Genomic DNA, 18,492 nt, shown 5'->3' with positions numbered 1-18,492 from the left:
CAATTAAAGTCAATGCAAAGTCCTCAGAAAGATAGTAATCCATGCATGTGTGTGTGGGTGTGTGTCTGTGTGTGGGTGTGTGTCTGTGTGTGTGTGTGTGAGTGTGTGTGTGTGTGTGGGTGTGTGTCCCAGTGTGAGACACAGAGAGGCAGAAAGAAAGACAGAATCCCATCCAGACATATACAGTAGGAGATACACAGAGCTATAAATAGAACAGTGAGGAATGAATCAGCCAATCAGCAAAGAGCGTCAGTGTAACTTGACACCTGCTGTTTCTCACTCACGCAGCACCTCTCTCTCTGTCTCCCCTGGTCTAGGCTTTATAACATGGAGGCGCATGCTACCGAACAACTGGCTATAACTCTGAAACCGTAGGGGCGATCAATGTAATTCTTGGACCGTTTTTATCAGAACGGACAGGGGAACATTAATATTCATCCTTTATTTTTGAAAATATAATAATAAAGACACAACACTGGGTGAAAAGTAAGGGAAAATCGAGAAAAAGGCAAAAATGCCTGAACATGCTCCCGAACAAAGTCTAATATCTCGGAATCCGTACATGGTATTTGAAAAATTTTTAAACTGTGGGCGACAGCTGTCCCTCGTCCCCAATCATGGATATTTTCATAGCTCTATGTCATTCACAGTATAAAATATGATTTTTGAAAGAAATGGTGTCACTCATGGATTACAGGTCAAGCTCTCATTGAAAATACATGGGAGAAGGCCTACAGAAATCTACTGACTCTTGGCGATCGAGGGGTGTTTGACAGAAATCTATGAGACTTAGAACAATTTTGAAATTATTGTGTGAAAGCAGAGGCCCGGCCCTACAATCTGACCGAAAATTGTGGCTGTAGAGCGAAATTTGTGGCCGTGAGGGCCAGTTGAAACTCATTTTTCCTGAAAAAAATCCCCTCTTTCTACACTCTAGTAACTGCCATCTCCACTGTAAAGAGTGTGATTTTCTGTCAAACTTTGTGTCGCTTGGAGTCTAATTTTAGAGAAACCGTAGCAGTTATCAAGAAACCGTTTTCACTTCTGAAGAGCCGGCGGATTTTCCTACAAACTGAAAGTCAAACTGTTTTTCTAGGTGAAAGTATGGCGATACAGTAGAGCCTCAAAAACAGTGAATTTTGAGGATTTCTTCGCCCCTGACTCCATTCATTCCTATGGGGTTTTTGGGGCTCGGTTTTTCGTTAATTACGTCGCCATAGTAACTCGAAACGCCAATAAAAGTAATAGCACACCTCACGGGACCGAGCCGGTCGTTTTGATGTATATATTGTGGGGGTGCACGCAGCGGTTCGGGCCGCATTAACGGAGACGGAAGAAAAACTAGAAAATTTCGGAAGAAATTTAGACGGGGCCTGCCTCTTGGTGCGTGCTTCTGGGACCACAAAGTTTCTCTGGCCGTTGGGTTTAGCTATTTAAAAATCATTATGTATGCAATAATCACCTTCGAAAATTACTAGTAACTGTGGAAGACTGAGGCTTTTATTTTGAAATTTTCAGTAAGCCTTATTTTAAATGGGCAACACTGGGTGAGCTCCAACATTAGTGTGAAGTTCAGTCCTGAAATGATCTATTGTTTAAAATGCAAAGGCTTTTATTTTGTAGAGCATGTTTTGTCTTATTTTGAAAGTCCAGCATGGCTGTACTTTAAGGTGTGGGTTAGTTGTAATGGTTAAATAGAACATGCTTGCTATTTAAAAATCATTTTCTATGCTCTTGTCAGCTCACAAAATCCATAGTATCTCTGGAAGACTGAGGCTTTTATTTTGAAAGTTTCAGTAAGCCTTTTTTTAAAAGGCCAACATGTTCCTATTTCCAATACTGGGTGAGCTCCAAGAGTAGTGTGAAGCCCACTCCTGCGATCATCTATTGTTTAAAGGGTTTTATTTTGTAGAGCATGTTTTGTCTTATTCTGAAAACCTAGTATGGGTGTCCTTTCAGGTCTGGGTTAGTTGCATTGGTTAAATAGAACCCGCTTGCTATTTAAAAATCCTTTTCTATGCTCTTGTGAGCTCACAAAATCCATAGTAACTATGGGGGGTTGAGGCTTTTATTTTGAAAGTTTCAGTAGGCTTTATTTTAAAAGTCCAACATGGTCCTATTTCCAATACTGGGGGAGCTCCAACAGTAGTGTGAAGCCCACTCCTGCAATCATCTATTGTTTAAAGGCTTTTATTTTATAGAGCAGATTTTGTCTTATTTTGAAAATCAAGCATGGTTGTCCTTTCAGGTCTGGGTTATTTCTATTAGTTATATAGAACATGCTTGCTATTCTAAAATCATTGTGTATGTTATTATAAGCTTTAAATAATCATTAGTAAGCATGGAGGGTGTATGAAAGAAATTGACCTTTAGGGTCAATCACTGTTGTCTGGGTGTTGGAACAGCAGTACATGCTGTTTAAGTTCCCCACACAACATGGCCGCCATGTAGTTGCCCCCTATGAAGCTGGTCAAAGGGTTAGGTGTCAGGTCAGGTTTAAGCCATAGAAATGAATGAATATAAATGAAAGTCAATGCAAAGTCCTCAGAAAGATAGTAATCCATGCATGTGTGTGTGTGGGTGTGTGTCTGTGTGTGTCTGTGTGAGTGTGTGGGTGTGTGTGTGGGTGTGTGTGAGTGTGTGTGTGTGTGTGTGTGTGAGTGTGAGTGTGTGTGTGAGTGTGTGTGGGTGTGTGTCCCAGTGTGAGACACAGAGAGGCAGAAAGAAAGACAGAATCCCATCCAGACATATACAGTAGGAGATACACAGAGCTATAAATAGAACAGTGAGGAATGAATCAGCCAATCAGCAAAGAGCGTCAGTGTAACTTGACACCTGCTGTTTCTCACTCACGCAGCACCTCTCTCTCTGTCTCCCCTGGTCTAGGCTTTATAACATGGAGGCGCATGCTCCCGAACAACTGGCCATAACTCTGAAACCGTAGGGGCGATCGATGTCATTCTTGGACCGTTTTTATCAGAACGGACAGGGGATCGAGAATATTAACACATTTTTGTTGAAAATATAATAATAAAGACACAACACTGGGTGAAAAGTAAGGGAAAATGGAGAAAAAGGCAAAAATGCCTGAACATGCTCCCGAACAAAGTCTAATATCTCGGAATCCGTACATGGTATTTGAAAATTTTTTAAACTGTGGGCGACAGCTGTCCCTCGTCCCCAATCATGGATATTTTCATAGCTCTATGTCATTCACAGTATAAAATATTATTTTTGAAAGAAATGGTGTCACTCATGGATTACAGGTCAAGCTCTCATTGAAAATACATGGGAGAAGGCCTACAGAAATCTACTGACTCTTGGCGATCGAGGGGTGTTTGACAGAAATCTATGAGACTTAGAACAATTTTGCAATTATTGTGTGAAAGCAGAGGCCCGGCACTACAATCTGACCGAAAAATGTGGCTGTAGAGCGAAATTTGTGGCCGTGAGTGCCAGTTGAAACTCATTTTTCCTGAAAAAAATCCCCTCTTTTTACACTCTAGTAACTGCCATCTCCACTGTTAAGAGTGTGATTTTCTCTCAAACTTTGTGTCGCTTGGAGTCTAATTTTAGAGAAACCGTAGCAGTTATCAACAAACCGTTTTCACTTCTGAAGAGCTGACGGATTTTCCTACAAACTGAAAGTCAAACTGTTTTTCTAGGTGAAAGTATGGCGATACAGTAGAGCCTCAAAAACAGTGAATTTTGAGGATTTCTTCGCCCCTGACTCCATTCATTCCTATGGGGTTTTTGGGGCTCGGTTTTTCGTTAATTACGTCGCCATAGTAACTCGAAACGCCAATAAAAGTAATAGCACACCTCACGGGACCGAGCCGGTCGTTTTGATGTATATATTGTGGGGGTGCACGCAGCGGTTCGGGCCGCATTAACGGAGACGGAAGAAAAATAAAGATATAAACTAGAAAATTTCGGAAGAAATTTAGACGGGGCCTGCCTCTTGGTGCGTTTTGCTCCGACCAGAGCTTGCTATTTTTTTGTATGTAATTGTCTATGCTATATTCTATGCTATTATCAGCTTAAAATATTACTAGTAACTCTGGAAGACTCAGGCTTTTATTTTGAAATGTTCAATAAGCCTTATTTTAAATGGGCAACACTAGGTGAGCTCCAACATTAGTGTGAAGCCCAGTCCTGAAATGATCTATTGTTTAAAATGCAAAGGCTTTTATTTTGTAGAGCATGTTTTGTCTTATTTTGAAAGTCCAGCATGGCTGTACTTTCAGGTCTGGGTTAGTTGCATTGGTTAAATAGAACCCGCTTGCTATTTCAAAATCATTTTCTATGCTCTTGTGAGCTCACAAAATCCATAGTAACTATGGGGGGTTGAGGCTTTTATTTTGAAAGTTTCAGTAACCCATATTTCAAGCATAGTACCATTTCCAACACCGGGTGAACTCCAACAGTAGTGTAATGCCCAGTTCTGCAATGATCTATTGTTTAAAGTGTAAAGGCTTTTATTTTGTAGAGCATGTTTTGTCTTATTCTGAAAACCTAGTATGGGTGTCCTTTCAGGTCTGGTTTAGTTGCATTGGTTAAATAGAACCCGCTTGCTATTTAAAAATCCTTTTCTATGCTCTTGTGAGCTCACAAAATCCATAGTAACTATGGGGGGTTGAGGCTTTTATTTTGAAAGTTTCAATAGGCTTTATTTTAAAAGGCCAACATGGTCCTATTTCCAATACTGGGTGAGCTCCAAGAGTAGTGTGAAGCCCACTCCTGCAATCATCTATTGTTTAAAGGCTTTTATTTTATAGAGCAGATTTTGTCTTATTTTGAAAATCAAGCATGGTTGTCCTTTCAGATCTGGTTCACTTCCATTAGTTACATAGAACATGCTTGCTATTCTAAAACCATTGTGTATGTTATTATAAGCTTTAAATAATCATTAATAAGCATGGAGGGTTGATGAAAGAAATTGACCTTTAGGGTCAATCACTGTTGTCTGGGTGTTGGAACAGCAGTACATGCTGTTTAAGTTCCCCACACAACATGGCCGCCATGTAGTTGCCTCCTATGAAGCTGGTCAAAGGGTTAGGGGTCAGGTCAGGTTGAAGCCACAGAAATGACTGAAAATCAATGAAAGTCAATGCAAAGTCCTCAGAAAGACAGTAATCCATGCATGTGTGTGTGGGTGTGGGTGTGTGTGTGGGTGTGTGTGTGAGTGTGTGTGGGTGTGTGTCCCAGTGTGAGACACAGAGAGGCAGAAAGAAAGACAGAATCCCATCCAGACATATACAGTAGGAGATACACAGAGCTATAAATAGAACAGTGAGGAATGAATCAGCCAATCAGCAAAGAGCGTCAGTGTAACTTGACACCTGCTGTTTCTCACTCACGCAGCACCTCTCACTCTGTCTCCCCTGGTCTAGGCTTTATAACATGGAGGCGCATGCTCCCGAACAACTGGCCATAACTCTGAAACCGTAGGGGCGATCGATGTCATTCTTGGACCGTTTTTATCAGAACGGACAGGGGAACATTAATATTCATCCTTAATTTTTGAAAATATTATAATAAAGACACAACACTGGGTGAAAAGTAAGGGAAAATGGAGAAAAAGGCAAAAATGCCTGAACATGCTCCCGAACAAAGTCTAATATCTGGGAATCCGTACATGGTATTTGAAAATTTTTTAAACTGTGGGCGACAGCTATCCCTCGTCCCCAATCATGGATATTTTCATAGCTCTATGTCATTCACAGTATAAAATATGATTATGGAAAGAAATGGTGTCACTCATGGATTACAGGTCAAGCTCTCATTGAAAATACATGGGAGAAGGCCTACAGAAATCTACTGCCTCTTGGCGATCGAGGGGTGTTTGACAGAAATCTATGAGACTTAGAACAATTTTGAAATTATTGTGTGAAAGCAGAGGCCCGGCCCTACAATCTGACCGAAAATAGTGGCTGTAGAGCGAAATTTGTGGCCGTGAGGGCCAGTTGAAACTCATTTTTCCTGAAAAAAATCCCCTCTTTTTACACTCTAGTAACTGCCATCTCCACTGTAAAGAGTGTGATTTTCTCGCAAACTTTGTGTCGCTTGGAGTCTAATTTTAGAGAAACCGTAGCAGTTATCAACAAACCGTTTTCACTTCTGAAGAGCCGGCGGATTTTCCTACAAACTGAAAGTCAAACTGTGTTTCTAGGTGAAAGTATGGCGATACAGCAGAGCCTCAAAAACAGTGAATTTTGAGGATTTCTTCCGCCCCTGACTCCATTCATTCCTATGGGATTTTTGGGCTCGGTTTTTCGTTAATTACGTCGCCATAGTAACTCGAAACGCCAATAAAAGTAATAGCACACCTCACGGGACCGAGCCGGTCGTTTTGATGTATATATTGTGGGGGTGCACGCAGCGGTTCGGGCCGCATTAATTTTGACGGAAGAAAAATAAAGATATAAATAAACTAGAAAATTTCGGAAGAAATTTAGACGGGGCCTGCCTCTTGGTGCGTGCTTCTGGGACCACAAAGTTTCTCTGGCCGTTATTTAAAAATCATTATGTATGCAATAATCACCTTCAAAAATTACTAGTAACTCTGGAAGACTGAGGCTTTTATTTTGAAATTTTCAGTAAGCCTTATTTTAAATGGGCAACACTGGGTGAGCTCCAACATTAGTGTGAAGCCCATTCCTGAAATGATCTATTGTTTAAAATGCAAAGGCTTTTATTTTGTAGAGCATGTTTTGTCTTATTTTGAAAGTCCAGCATGGTTGTACTTTCAGGTATGGGTTAGTTCCATTAGTTAAATAGAACCCGCTTGCTATTTAAAAATAATTTTCTATGCACTTGTCAGCTCACAAAATTCATAGTAACTATGGGGGGTTGAGGCTTTTATTTTGAAAGTTTCAGTAACCCATATTTCAAAGGAGCAGCATAGTCCCATTTCCAACACTGGGTGAACTCCAACAGTAGTGTAATGCCCAGTTCTGCAATGATCTATTGTTTAAAGTGTAAAGGCTTTTATTTTGTAGAGCATGTTTTGTATTATTCTGAAAACCTAGTATGGGTGTCCTTTCAGGTCTGGGTTAGTTGCATTGGTTAAATAGAACCCGCTTGCTATTTAAAAATCCTTTTCTATGCTCTTGTGAGCTCACAAAATCCATAGTAAGTATGGGGGGTTGAGGCTTTTATTTTGAAAGTTTCAGTAGGCTTTATTTTAAAAGGCCAACATGGTCCTATTTCCAATACTGGGGGAGCTCCAACAGTAGTGTGAAGCCCACTCCTGCAATCATCTATTGTTTAAAGGGTTTTATTTTATAGAGCAGATTTTGTCTTATTTTGAAAATCAAGCATGGTTGTCCTTTCAGGTCCGGGTTATTTCTATTAGTTATATAGAACATGCTTGCTATTCTAAAACCATTGTGTATGTTATTATAAGCTTTAAATAATCATTAGTAAGCATGGAGGGTTGATGAAAGAAATTGACCTTTAGGGTCAATCACTGTTGTCTGGGTGTTGGAACAGCAGAACATGCTGTTTAAGTTCCCCACACAACATGGCCGCCATGTAGTTGCCTCCTATGAAGCTGGTCAAAGGGTTAGGTGTCAGGTCAGGTTAAGCCATAGAAATGAATGAATATCAATGAAAGTCAATGCAAAGTCGTCAGAAAGATAGTAATCCATGCATGTGTGTGTGTCTGTGTGTGTGTGTCTGTGTGTGTGTGTGGGTGTGTGGGTGTGTGTCTGTGTGTGAGTGTGTGTCCCAGTGTGAGACACAGAGAGGCAGAAAGAAAGACAGAATCACATCCAGACATATACAGTAGGAGATACACAGAGCTATAAATAGAACAGTGAGGAATGAATCAGCCAATCAGCAAAGAGCGTCAGTGTAACTTGACACCTGCTGTTTCTCACTCACGCAGCACCTCTCTCTCTGTCTCCCCTGGTCTAGGCTTTATAACATGGAGGCGCATGCTCCCGAACAACTGGCCATAACTCTGAAACCGTAGGGGCGATCGATGTCATTCTTGGACCGTTTTTATCAGAACGGACAGGAGATCGAGAATATTAACAAATTTGTGTTGAAAATATAATAATTAAGGCACAACACTGGGTGAAAAGAGAGGGAAAATGGAGAAAAAGGCAAAAATGCCTGAACATGCTCCCGAACAAAGTCTAATATCTCGGAATCCGTACATGGTATTTGAAAATTTTTTAAACTGTGGGCGACAGCTATCCCTCGTCCCCAATCATGGATATTTTCATAGCTCTATGTCATTCACAGTATAAAATATGATTATGGAAAGAAATGGTGTCACTCGTGGATTACAGGTCAAGCTCTCATTGAAAATACATGGGAGAAGGCCTACAGAAATCTACTGACTCTTGGCGATCGAGGGGTGTTTGACAGAAATCTATGAGACTTAGAACAATTTTGAAATTATTGTGTGAAAGCAGAGGCCCGGCCCTACAATCTGACCGAAAATTGTGGCTGTAGAGCGAAATTTGTGGCCGTGAGGGCCAGTTGAAACTCATTTTTCCTGTAAAAAATCCCCTCTTTCTACACTCTAGTAACTGCCATCTCCACTGTAAAGAGTGTGATTTTCTCTCAAACTTTGTGTCGCTTGGAGTCTAATTTTAGAGAAACCGTAGCAGTTATCAACAAACCGTTTTCACTTCTGAAGAGCCGGCGGATTTTCCTACAAACTGAAAGTCAAACTGTGTTTCTAGGTGAAAGTATGGCGATACAGCAGAGCCTCAAAAACAGTGAATTTTGAGGATTTCTTCCGCCCCTGACTCCATTCATTCCTATGGGATTTTTGGGCTCGGTTTTTCGTTAATTACGTCGCCATAGTAACTCGAAACGCCAATAAAAGTAATAGCACACCTCACGGGACCGAGCCGGTCGTTTTGATGTATAAATTGTGGGGGTGCACGCAGCGGTTCGGGCCGCATTAATTTTGACGGAAGAAAAATAAATAATAAACTAGAAAATTTCGGAAGAAATTTAGACGGGGCCTGCCTCTTGGTGCGTGCTTCTGGGACCGGAGCTAGCAATTTTTATTGAAATTCATTGTCTATGCTATTATCAACTATTATCAGCTTAAAATATTACTACTAACTCTGGAGGACTCAGGCTTTTATTTTGAAATTTTCAGTAAGCCTTATTTTAAATGGGCAACACTGGGTGAGCTCCAATATTAGTGTGATTCATAGTTCTGAAATGATCTATTGTTCAAAATGCAAAGGCTTTTATTTTGTAGAGCATGTTTTGTCTTATTTTGAAAGTCCAGCATGGTTGTACTTTCAGGTCTGGGTTAGTTGCATTGGTTATATAGATCCTGCTTGCAATTTAAAAATCATTATGTATGCCGTAATCAGCTGAAAAAAATCACTAATAATTATGAAAGACTGAGGCTTTTATTTTGAAATTTTCAGTAAGCCTTATTTTAAATGGGCTCCATCATTAGTGTGAAGCCCATTCCTGAAATGATCTATTGTTTAAAATGTAAAGGCTTTTATTTTGTAGAACATGTTTTGTCTTATTTTGAAAGTCCAGCATGGTTGTACTGTCAGGTATGGGTTAGTTCCATTAGTTATACAGAACATGTTTGCTATTTCAAAATCATTTTCTATGCTCTTTTCAGCTCTCCAAATCCATAGTAACTATGGGGGGTTGAGGCTTTTATTTTGAAAGTTTCAGTAACCCATATTTCAAAGGAGCAGCATAGTCCCATTTCCAACACTGGGTGAACTCCAACAGTAGTGTAATGCCCAGTTCTGCAATGATCTATTGTTTAAAGTGTAAAGGCTTTTATTTTGTAGAGCATGTTTTGTCTTATTCTGAAAACCTAGTATGGGTGTCCTTTCAGGTCTGGGTTAGTTGCATTGGTTAAATAGAACCCGCTTGCTATTAAAGAAATCATTATGAATGCTATTATAAGCTTAAAAAATCATTATTAAGTATGGGAGGTGTGGGCTTTTATTTTGAAAGTTTCAGTAAGCCTGTTTCAAAGGACCAGCATAGTCCCATTCCCAATACTGGGGGAGCTCCAACAGTAGTGTGAAGCCCACTCCTGCAATCATCTATTGTTTAAAGGTTTTTATTTTATAGAGCAGATTTAGTCTTATTTTGAAAATCAAGCATGGTTGTCCTTTCAGGTCTGGGTTATTTCTATTAGTTATATAGAACATGCTTGCTATTCTAAAACCATTGTGTATGTTATTATAAGCTTTAAATAATCATTAGTAAGCATGGAGGGTTGATGAAAGAAATTGACCTTTAGGGTCAATCACTGTTGTGTGGGTGTTGGAACAGCAGTACATGCTGTTTAAGTTCCCCACACAACATGGCCGCCATGTAGTTGCCCCCTATGAAGCTGGTCAAAGGGTTAGGTGTCAGGTCAGGTTTAAGCCATAGAAATGAATGAAAATCAATGAAAGTCAATGCAAAGTGCTCAGAAAGATAGTAATCCATGCATGTGTGTGTGGGTGTGTGTCTGTGGGTGGGTGTGTGTGTGGGTGTGTGTCCCAGTGTGAGACACAGAGAGGCAGAAAGAAAGACAGAATCCCATCCAGACATATACAGTAGGAGATACACAGAGCTATAAATAGAACAGTGAGGAATGAATCAGCCAATCAGCAAAGAGCGTCAGTGTAACTTGACACCTGCTGTTTCTCACTCACGCAGCACCTCTCTCTCTGTCTCCCCTGGTCTAGGCTTTATAACATGGAGGCGCATGCTCCCGAACAACTGGCCATAACTCTGAAACCGTAGGGGCGATCGATGTCATTCTTGGACCGTTTTTATCAGAACGGACAGGGGAACATTAATATTCATCCTTTATTTTTGAAAATATAATAATAAAGACACAACACTGGGTGAAAAGTAAGGGAAAATGGAGAAAAAGGCCAAAATGCCTGAACATGCTCCCGAACAAAGTCTAATATCTGGGAATCCGTACATGGTATTTGAAAATTTTTTAAACTGTGGGCGACAGCTATCCCTCGTCCCCAATCATGGAGATTTTCATAGCTCTATGTCATTCACAGTATAAAATATGATTATGGAAAGAAATGGTGTCACTCATGGATTACAGGTCAAGCTCTCATTGAAAATACATGGGAGAAGGCCTACAGAAATCTACTGACTCTTGGCGATCGAGGGGTGTTTGACAGAAATCTATGAGACTTAAAACAATTTTGAAATTATTGTGTGAAAGCAGAGGCCCGGCCCTACAATCTGAGCAAAAATTGTGGCTGTAGAGCTAAATTTGTGGCCGTGAGTGCCAGTTGAAACTCATTTTTCCTGAAAAAAATCCCCTCTTTTTACACTCTAGTAACTGCCATCTCCACTGTTAAGAGTGTGATTTTCTGGCAAACTTTGTGTCGCTTGGAGTCTAATTTTAGAGAAACCGTAGCAGTTATCAACAAACCGTTTTCACTTCTGAAGAGCCGACGGATTTTCCTACAAACTGAAAGTCAAACTGTGTTTCTAGGTGAAAGTATGGCGATACAGTAGAGGCTCAAAAACAGTGAATTTTGAGGATTTCTTCGCCCCTGACTCCATTCATTTCTATGGGATTTTGGGGCTCGGTTTTTCGTTAATTACGTCGCCATAGTAACTCGAAACGCCAATAAAAGTAATAGCACACCTCACGGGACCGAGCCGGTCGTTTTGATGTATATATTGTGGGGGTGCACGCAGCGGTTCGGGCCGCATTAATTTTGACGGAAGAAAAATAATAAATAAAGAGTCCAGTTTAGAGGTGAATAGTAATAGGTGCCTGCCATGCATTGCATGGAGGCAGTGCATTGCATTGCTTCGCAATGCAATGCACTGCTCTCCTATGCAATGCTATGGCAGGCCCCAATAAAGAGACCAGTTTAGAGGTGCATAGTAATAGGTGCCTGCCATGCATTGCATGGAGGCAGTGCATTGCATTGCTTCGCAATGCAATGCACTGCTCTCCTATGCATTGCTATGGCAGGCCCCAATAAAGAGACCAGTTTAGAGGTGAATAGTAATAGGTGCCTGCCATGCATTGCATGGGAGGCAGTGCATTGCTTCGCAATGCACTGCTCTCCTATGCAATGCTTGGGCAGGCCCCAATAAATAAAGAGACCAGTTTAGAGGTGCATAGTAATAGGTGCCTGCCATGCATTGCATGGGAGGCAGTGCATTGCTTCGCAATGCACTGCTCTCCTATGCAATGCTTGGGCAGGCCCCAATTAGACGGGGCCTGCCTCTTGGTGCGTTTTGCTCCGACCAGAGCTTGCTATTTTTTTATTGTCTATGCTATTATCAGCTTAAAATATGACTAGTAACTCTGGAAGACTGAGGCTTTTATTTTGAAATTTTCAGTAAGCCTTATTTTAAAAGGCCAACACTGGGTGAGCTCCAACATAGTGTGAAGCCCTAGTCCTGAAAAGATCTATTGTTTAAAATGCAAAGGCTTTTATTTTGTAGAGCATGTTTTGTCTTATTTTGAAAGTCCAGCATGGTTGTACTTTCAGGTATGGGTTAGTTCCATTAGTTAAATAGAACCCGCTTGCTATTTAAAAATAATTTTCTATGCACTTGTCAGCTCACAAAATTCATAGTAACTATGGGGGGTTGAGGCTTTTATTTTGAAAGTTTCAGTAACCCATATTTCAAAGGAGCAGCATAGTCCCATTTCCAACACTGGGTGAACTCCAACAGTAGTGTAATGCCCAGTTCTGCAATGATCTATTGTTTAAAGTGTAAAGGCTTTTATTTTGTAGAGCATGTTTTGTATTATTCTGAAAACCTAGTATGGGTGTCCTTTCAGGTCTGGGTTAGTTGCATTGATTAAATAGAACCCGCTTGCTATTTAAAAATCCTTTTCTATGCTCTTGTGAGCTCACAAAATCCATAGTAACTATGGGGTGTTGAGGCTTTTATTTTGAAAGTTTCAGTAACCCATATTTCAAAGGAGCAGCATAGTCCCATTTCCAACACTGGGTGAACTCCAACAGTAGTGTGAAGCCCACTCCTACAATCATCTATTGTTTAAAGGCTTTTATTTTGTAGAGCATGTTTTGTCTTATTGTGAAAACCTAGTATGGGTGTCCTTTCAGGTCTGGTTCACTTCCATTAGTTACATAGAACCTGCTTGCTCTTCTAAAACCATTGTGTATGCCATTATCAGCTTTAAAAAATCATTAGTAAGTATGGAAGGTGTGTGCTTTTATTTTGGAAGTTTTGGTAAGCCTGTTTCAAAGGACCAGCATAGTCCCATTCCCATCACTGGGGGAGCTCCAACAGTAGTGTGAAGCCCACTCCTGCAATCATCTATTGTTTAAAGGCTTTTATTTTGTAGAGCAGGTTTTGTCTTATTTTGAAAATCAAGCATGGTTGTCCTTTCAGGTCTGGGTTATTTCTATTAGTTATATAGAACATGCTTGCTATTGTAAAACCATTGTGTATGTTTTTATAAGCTTTAAATAATCATTAGTAAGCATGGAGGGTTGATGAAAGAAATTGACCTTTAGGGTCAATCACTGTTGTCTGGGTGTTGGAACAGCAGTACATGCTGTTTAAGTTCCCCACACAACATGGCCGCCATGTAGTTGCCCCTTATGAAGCTGGTCAAAGGGTTAGGTGTCAGGTCAGGTTTAAGCCATAGAAATGACTGAAAATCAATGAAAGTCAATGCAAAGTCCTCAGAAAGACAGTAATCCATGCATGTGTGTGTGAGTGTGTGAGTGTGTGTGTCTGTGTGTGTGTGGGTGTGTGTGGGTGGGTGTGTGTCCCAGTGTGAGACACAGAGAGGCAGAAAGAAAGACAGAATCCCATCCAGACATATACAGTAGGAGATACACAGAGCTATAAATAGAACAGTGAGGAATGAATCAGCCAATCAGCAAAGAGCGTCAGTGTAACTTGACACCTGCTGTTTCTCACTCACGCAGCACCTCTCTCTCTGTCTCCCCTGGTCTAGGCTTTATAACATGGAGGCGCATTCTCCCGAACAACTGGCCATAACTCTGAAACCGTAGGGGCGATCGATGTCATTCTTGGACCGTTTTTATCAGAACGGACAGGGGAACATTAATATTCATCCTTAATTTTTGAAAATATTATAATAAAGACACAACACTGGGTGAAAAGTAAGGGAAAATGGAGAAAAAGGCAAAAATGCCTGAACATGCTCCCGAACAAAGTCTAATATCTCGGAATCCGTACATGGTATTTGAAAAATTTTTAAACTGTGGGCGACAGCTATCCCTCGTCCCCAATCATGGATATTTTCATAGCTCTATGTCATTCACAGTATAAAATATGATTTTTGAAATAAATGGTGTCACTCATGGATTACAGGTCAAGCTCTCATTGAAAATACATGGGAGAAGGCCTACAGAAATCTACTGACTCTTGGCGATCGAGGGGTGTTTGACAGAAATCTATGAGACTTAGAACAATTTTGAAATTATTGTGTGAAAGCAGAGGCCCGGCCCTACAATCTGACCGAAAATTGTGGCTGTAGAGCGAAATTTGTGGCTGTGAGTGCCAGTTGAAACTCATTTTTCCTGTAAAAAATCCCCTCTTTCTACACTCTAGTAACTGCCATCTCCACTGTAAAGAGTGTGATTTTCTCTCAAACTTTGTGTCGCTTGGAGTCTAATTTTAGAGAAACCGTAGCAGTTATCAACAAACCGTTTTCACTTCTGAAGAGCCGACGGATTTTCCTACAAACTGAAAGTCAAACTGTGTTTCTAGGTGAAAGTATGGCGATACAGCAGAGCCTCAAAAACAGTGAATTTTGAGGATTTCTTCCGCCCCTGACTCCATTCATTCCTATGGGATTTTTGGGCTCGGTTTTTCGTTAATTACGTCGCCATAGTAACTCGAAACGCCAATAAAAGTAATAGCACACCTCACGGGACCGAGCCGGTCGTTTTGATGTATATATTGTGGGGGTGCACGCAGCGGTTCGGGCCGCATTAATTTTGACGGAAGAAAAATAAAGATATAAATAAATAAAGAGACCAGTTTAGAGGTGAATAGTAATAGGTGCCTGCCATGCATTGCATGGGAGGCAGTGCATTGCTTCGCAATGCACTGCTCTCCTATGCAATGCTTGGGCAGGCCCCAATAAAGAGACCAGTTTAGAGGTGAATAGTAATAGGTGCCTGCCATGCATTGCATGGAGGCAGTGCATTGCATTGCTTCGCAATGCAATGCACTGCTCTCCTATGCAATGCTATGGCAGGCCCCAATAAATAAATAAAGAGACCAGTTTAGAGGTGAATAGTAATAGGTGCCTGCCATGCATTGCTCTCCTATGCATTGCTATGGCAGGCCCCAATTAAAATATTGACAGACTGTTAAATGCTTTCAGAAAGACATTTTGGAATTTGATGGTTCATTTGTCTCCACTGATTACTGGGAGCCGATTTGTATTGTTTTTGTTTGTTTTTTGTAACAACCAATCACAGCTCTTAGAAGACAGCGTCACCTCTAGCAACAAGGTCAACAGCACCTCCTCACTAAGAGGAGTTTCTGTTGTCTCCTCCTCAGAGTTGCTCTCAGCAGAGAACTGAATCACTCTGAAGCTGAGACTCCTTGGCAGGAATGTTCAGGCTAAGGTAGGACATCTCAGAGAGACTCTGAGGGTCGCTGGGAATACGGGTTCTGGTTTCCTAGGTAATATCAGCTGGGTTTTGAAACAACCCCGGTCTCTGGTAGATTATATACTAATGATCTCTTCAATATAGTTTTTGGACCAACCATTACAACATGCTGCACCATGCCAGACCAAAGGTTCTGATGTTTTGCTGATGGCTCTGGGTTCTTTCAACGCCATGATTGCTTTTGTGAGACTAACACATTATTCACATAGAACGTATTATGGAGTTGAAGGAGTTGTTTCAGATGTCATCATTCCTCCTTTGTTTGACTTTGAGGTTGGCCAGGATCATTCTGGGTTGCTTGGCCCATGGAGCTGATGTGTGTGAAGGTTGCGGAAGTTGATCCTCGCTTGATATTACTGCTTTGTTAGGTTTATGTAGAGTTAATGAAAACAAGCCTGTCTGTATTTCGGTTTCGTCTTTCTATGTAGATATGGTTTTTTCTTGACGTTCTGTTTGAAAGACATCTATCACTGGAAAACTGAACAGTGAGGAGTTTATCCGACTCTGGAACAAAGTTGTCATTTACAAGGTAAGAACATCAACTCTAGCTCAAAACTACTTTACATGTTTCCATAGTTTTAAACAAAACATTGCAAAAGTATTCCAACCCCATGAACTTGTCCACTTTTTGTCCAGTTCCACTAACTTCTGTTTTTTATTGGGTTTTCTGACAGAACAACACAAAGTGGAGAGCAGTGAGGAGGACAGAAATCATTCATGGTTTTAAACAGTTTTTACTAATAATGATCTGAAAAGTGCAGGGTGTAATAATAGTCAGCCCTCTTGTGTCAGAACGTAGAAACACCTTTGGCTGCTGGTCCAGCTACAGGTCTTCTGGGGTTTGGCTCCGCCAGCTTTGAACATCTACAGACTGACATTTTGCTCATTATTCTTTGTAAAACATCTCAAGATCAGCCTTACTGGATGGAGAACATCTGTAAACATCAGTTTTCAAGTTTTACCAATAAGAAATATAAATAAAAATAAAAAGTGGATTTTACTTGTCGTTGTCTCCTCTGAGCAGAGGGAGAGAGAGGGGGAGGTGAAGAGCTCCACGCGTCCGTGGGTCCTAAGCAAAACAGTCTGTTTTCTTCCTTGGTGGCCTCCGTGGCAGAAAGGTAGAAAATTATGACGGGCCGTCACTAGTCGACTGATACAAAAACGAGGAAAAATTGCGTCTCCTTGAAACTCCGTGGTTTTTTGCTTACATGTTAAACCCACGTCTTCGATCGGTAAAGTTGAAACTTACAAGCCTTCTTATTCCTGTAAGCTTAATTCGCTTAGTTTTCTCGTTGGCCAACGAAGGAGAATGAATGAAATCCACGTAGGACTTTTTTCTCCAGAGAGGATGCGCTTCAGTTGCTGGTCCAGTTTCCAGTGTGAAAGCAAATGGTGGGCCGTCTGATACTCTGTTATATAGTTGACTGTGGCCTCAGGGCTGCGACGCCCCCGCCCCATCAGCCGCGGTGCCCGCTGGGATTTGTAGGAACAGACTATCCTGCGGTACAAAATGGCCGATGACGTTGGAAAGGCATAGTGGCGTCCGGCAACGTGCAAATGGTCCAATATTCAGCAAACAGGTGGTCCAACACTCACAAACCTCTGAGTCCAGAAGCAGAACAGTTACATTTAGACTTGGGTTAAATTGCACACAGCTGGACTCTGGTTCCTGAATGGTTTATTTCTAAAAATGTCACACCATAATTTTGGCTCCACTTCATAAGTATGGGTTGCTTTGTGTTACGCTCATGGAATGAGACAAAATCTGGAAACGTTCAGAGGGTATGAATACTTTTCCAAAGCAATGTACTCATATCAATAGTATTAATTATTTTTTGTCAGGACATTTTCTTTCAGACTGATGTTTCTCGGACTGGAACTCTTTCACTGACTGAGCTGAGGAATGCATTCGTAGCTTCAGGTATTCCATGATTCTCCAGAACCTCCTGATCCAGACTATATCAACGACAAGCTCCCTTCAACCTTGTTGTATAATATATTTTATGTACCTGCTACATACATAGCAAGTATGTAAGATTAGCAGTATTTATATATTATTATGTGCATGTGTAGTAATCATATCAAAGTTTACAGACGTGCTTTTTAAAAACACAAGTCAGCACACAGCAGCGATATCTCTGACCTGAACTGGACTCGGTTCTGGACTCCCAGAACCAGCTACACCTGTGCTCACCAAGTTTGGATCATGTGACTTTAACCCATTTGAGCTGACCTGTTACTGTGTGTTTGTCAGGGATGAGAGTCTCTGATGACATGCTCAACCTGATGGCTCTGCGCTACGGCGCCTCCTCTGGTCACATGACTCTGGAGAGCTTCATCAGCCTCATCCTCCGCCTTGAATGCATGTTTAGTAAGTCAAGCAGTATTAATTAAACTATATGATACACAAAAAAGTGAAAATTCTGACTTCAAATCAAAATCTTGCAGATGTATTTTTACCGTCTTATCAAAGCTGCTGTTGGTTTATTCAACAGAAATCTTCAGGCGGTTGTCTGATGGTAAAACGATGACTCTACAGGAATCAGAGGTGATGATCTCACATTTTACTGTTAACTTAGTGACAGTTTCCTAAGAGAAGAACCAACTAATGACTGAATGCTTTCTGTATTTCCAGTGGATCTATGTTTCCATGTACACATGACCCTGTAGGATAAACGGACCCACAGTTCTTCTGGAATACAGGAAGATGGTTGATCGACAAAAGCTTCCTAAATGCTTTCACTTTTACCTGAAACTGAGCCATTATAATGTGCTTTATCAATTATTTTTATGTCTATTTTCTGTGAAAATCATTTCAACCAAAACATGAAGCCAAACCAAACTTAATAAATTTATGTCAAACATG

At 40.9% G+C, this 18,492-nt stretch overlaps 1 protein-coding gene across 3 annotated transcripts in view; it reads left to right on the top strand.

The window, feature by feature from the left end:
• The window catches only part of LOC124884971 (calpain-8-like), a 40,496-nt gene extending 22,004 nt beyond the window's left edge, over positions 1 to 18,492 (top strand). For 2 of the 3 annotated variants that reach the window (XM_047393053.1, XM_047393052.1), the window contains 5 exons: positions 16,087 to 16,155; positions 17,469 to 17,547; positions 17,881 to 17,997; positions 18,122 to 18,174; positions 18,262 to 18,492. In XM_047393053.1, the coding sequence (XP_047249009.1) occupies positions 16,087 to 16,155; positions 17,469 to 17,547; positions 17,881 to 17,997; positions 18,122 to 18,174; positions 18,262 to 18,288 (345 nt within the window). In that variant the 3' untranslated portion in view covers positions 18,289 to 18,492. The remainder of the gene's footprint in view (positions 1 to 16,086; positions 16,156 to 17,468; positions 17,548 to 17,880; positions 17,998 to 18,121; positions 18,175 to 18,261) is intronic. The other variant, XM_047393054.1, reaches the window with a different exon arrangement.

The sequence above is a fragment of the Girardinichthys multiradiatus genome, chromosome 19 (genome assembly GCF_021462225.1).
Source record: "Girardinichthys multiradiatus isolate DD_20200921_A chromosome 19, DD_fGirMul_XY1, whole genome shotgun sequence".
NCBI lineage: Eukaryota > Metazoa > Chordata > Actinopteri > Cyprinodontiformes > Goodeidae > Girardinichthys > Girardinichthys multiradiatus.
The sequence above is the reverse complement of the archived record's forward strand: the minus strand, read 5'-3'. Positions and strand labels throughout refer to the sequence as shown.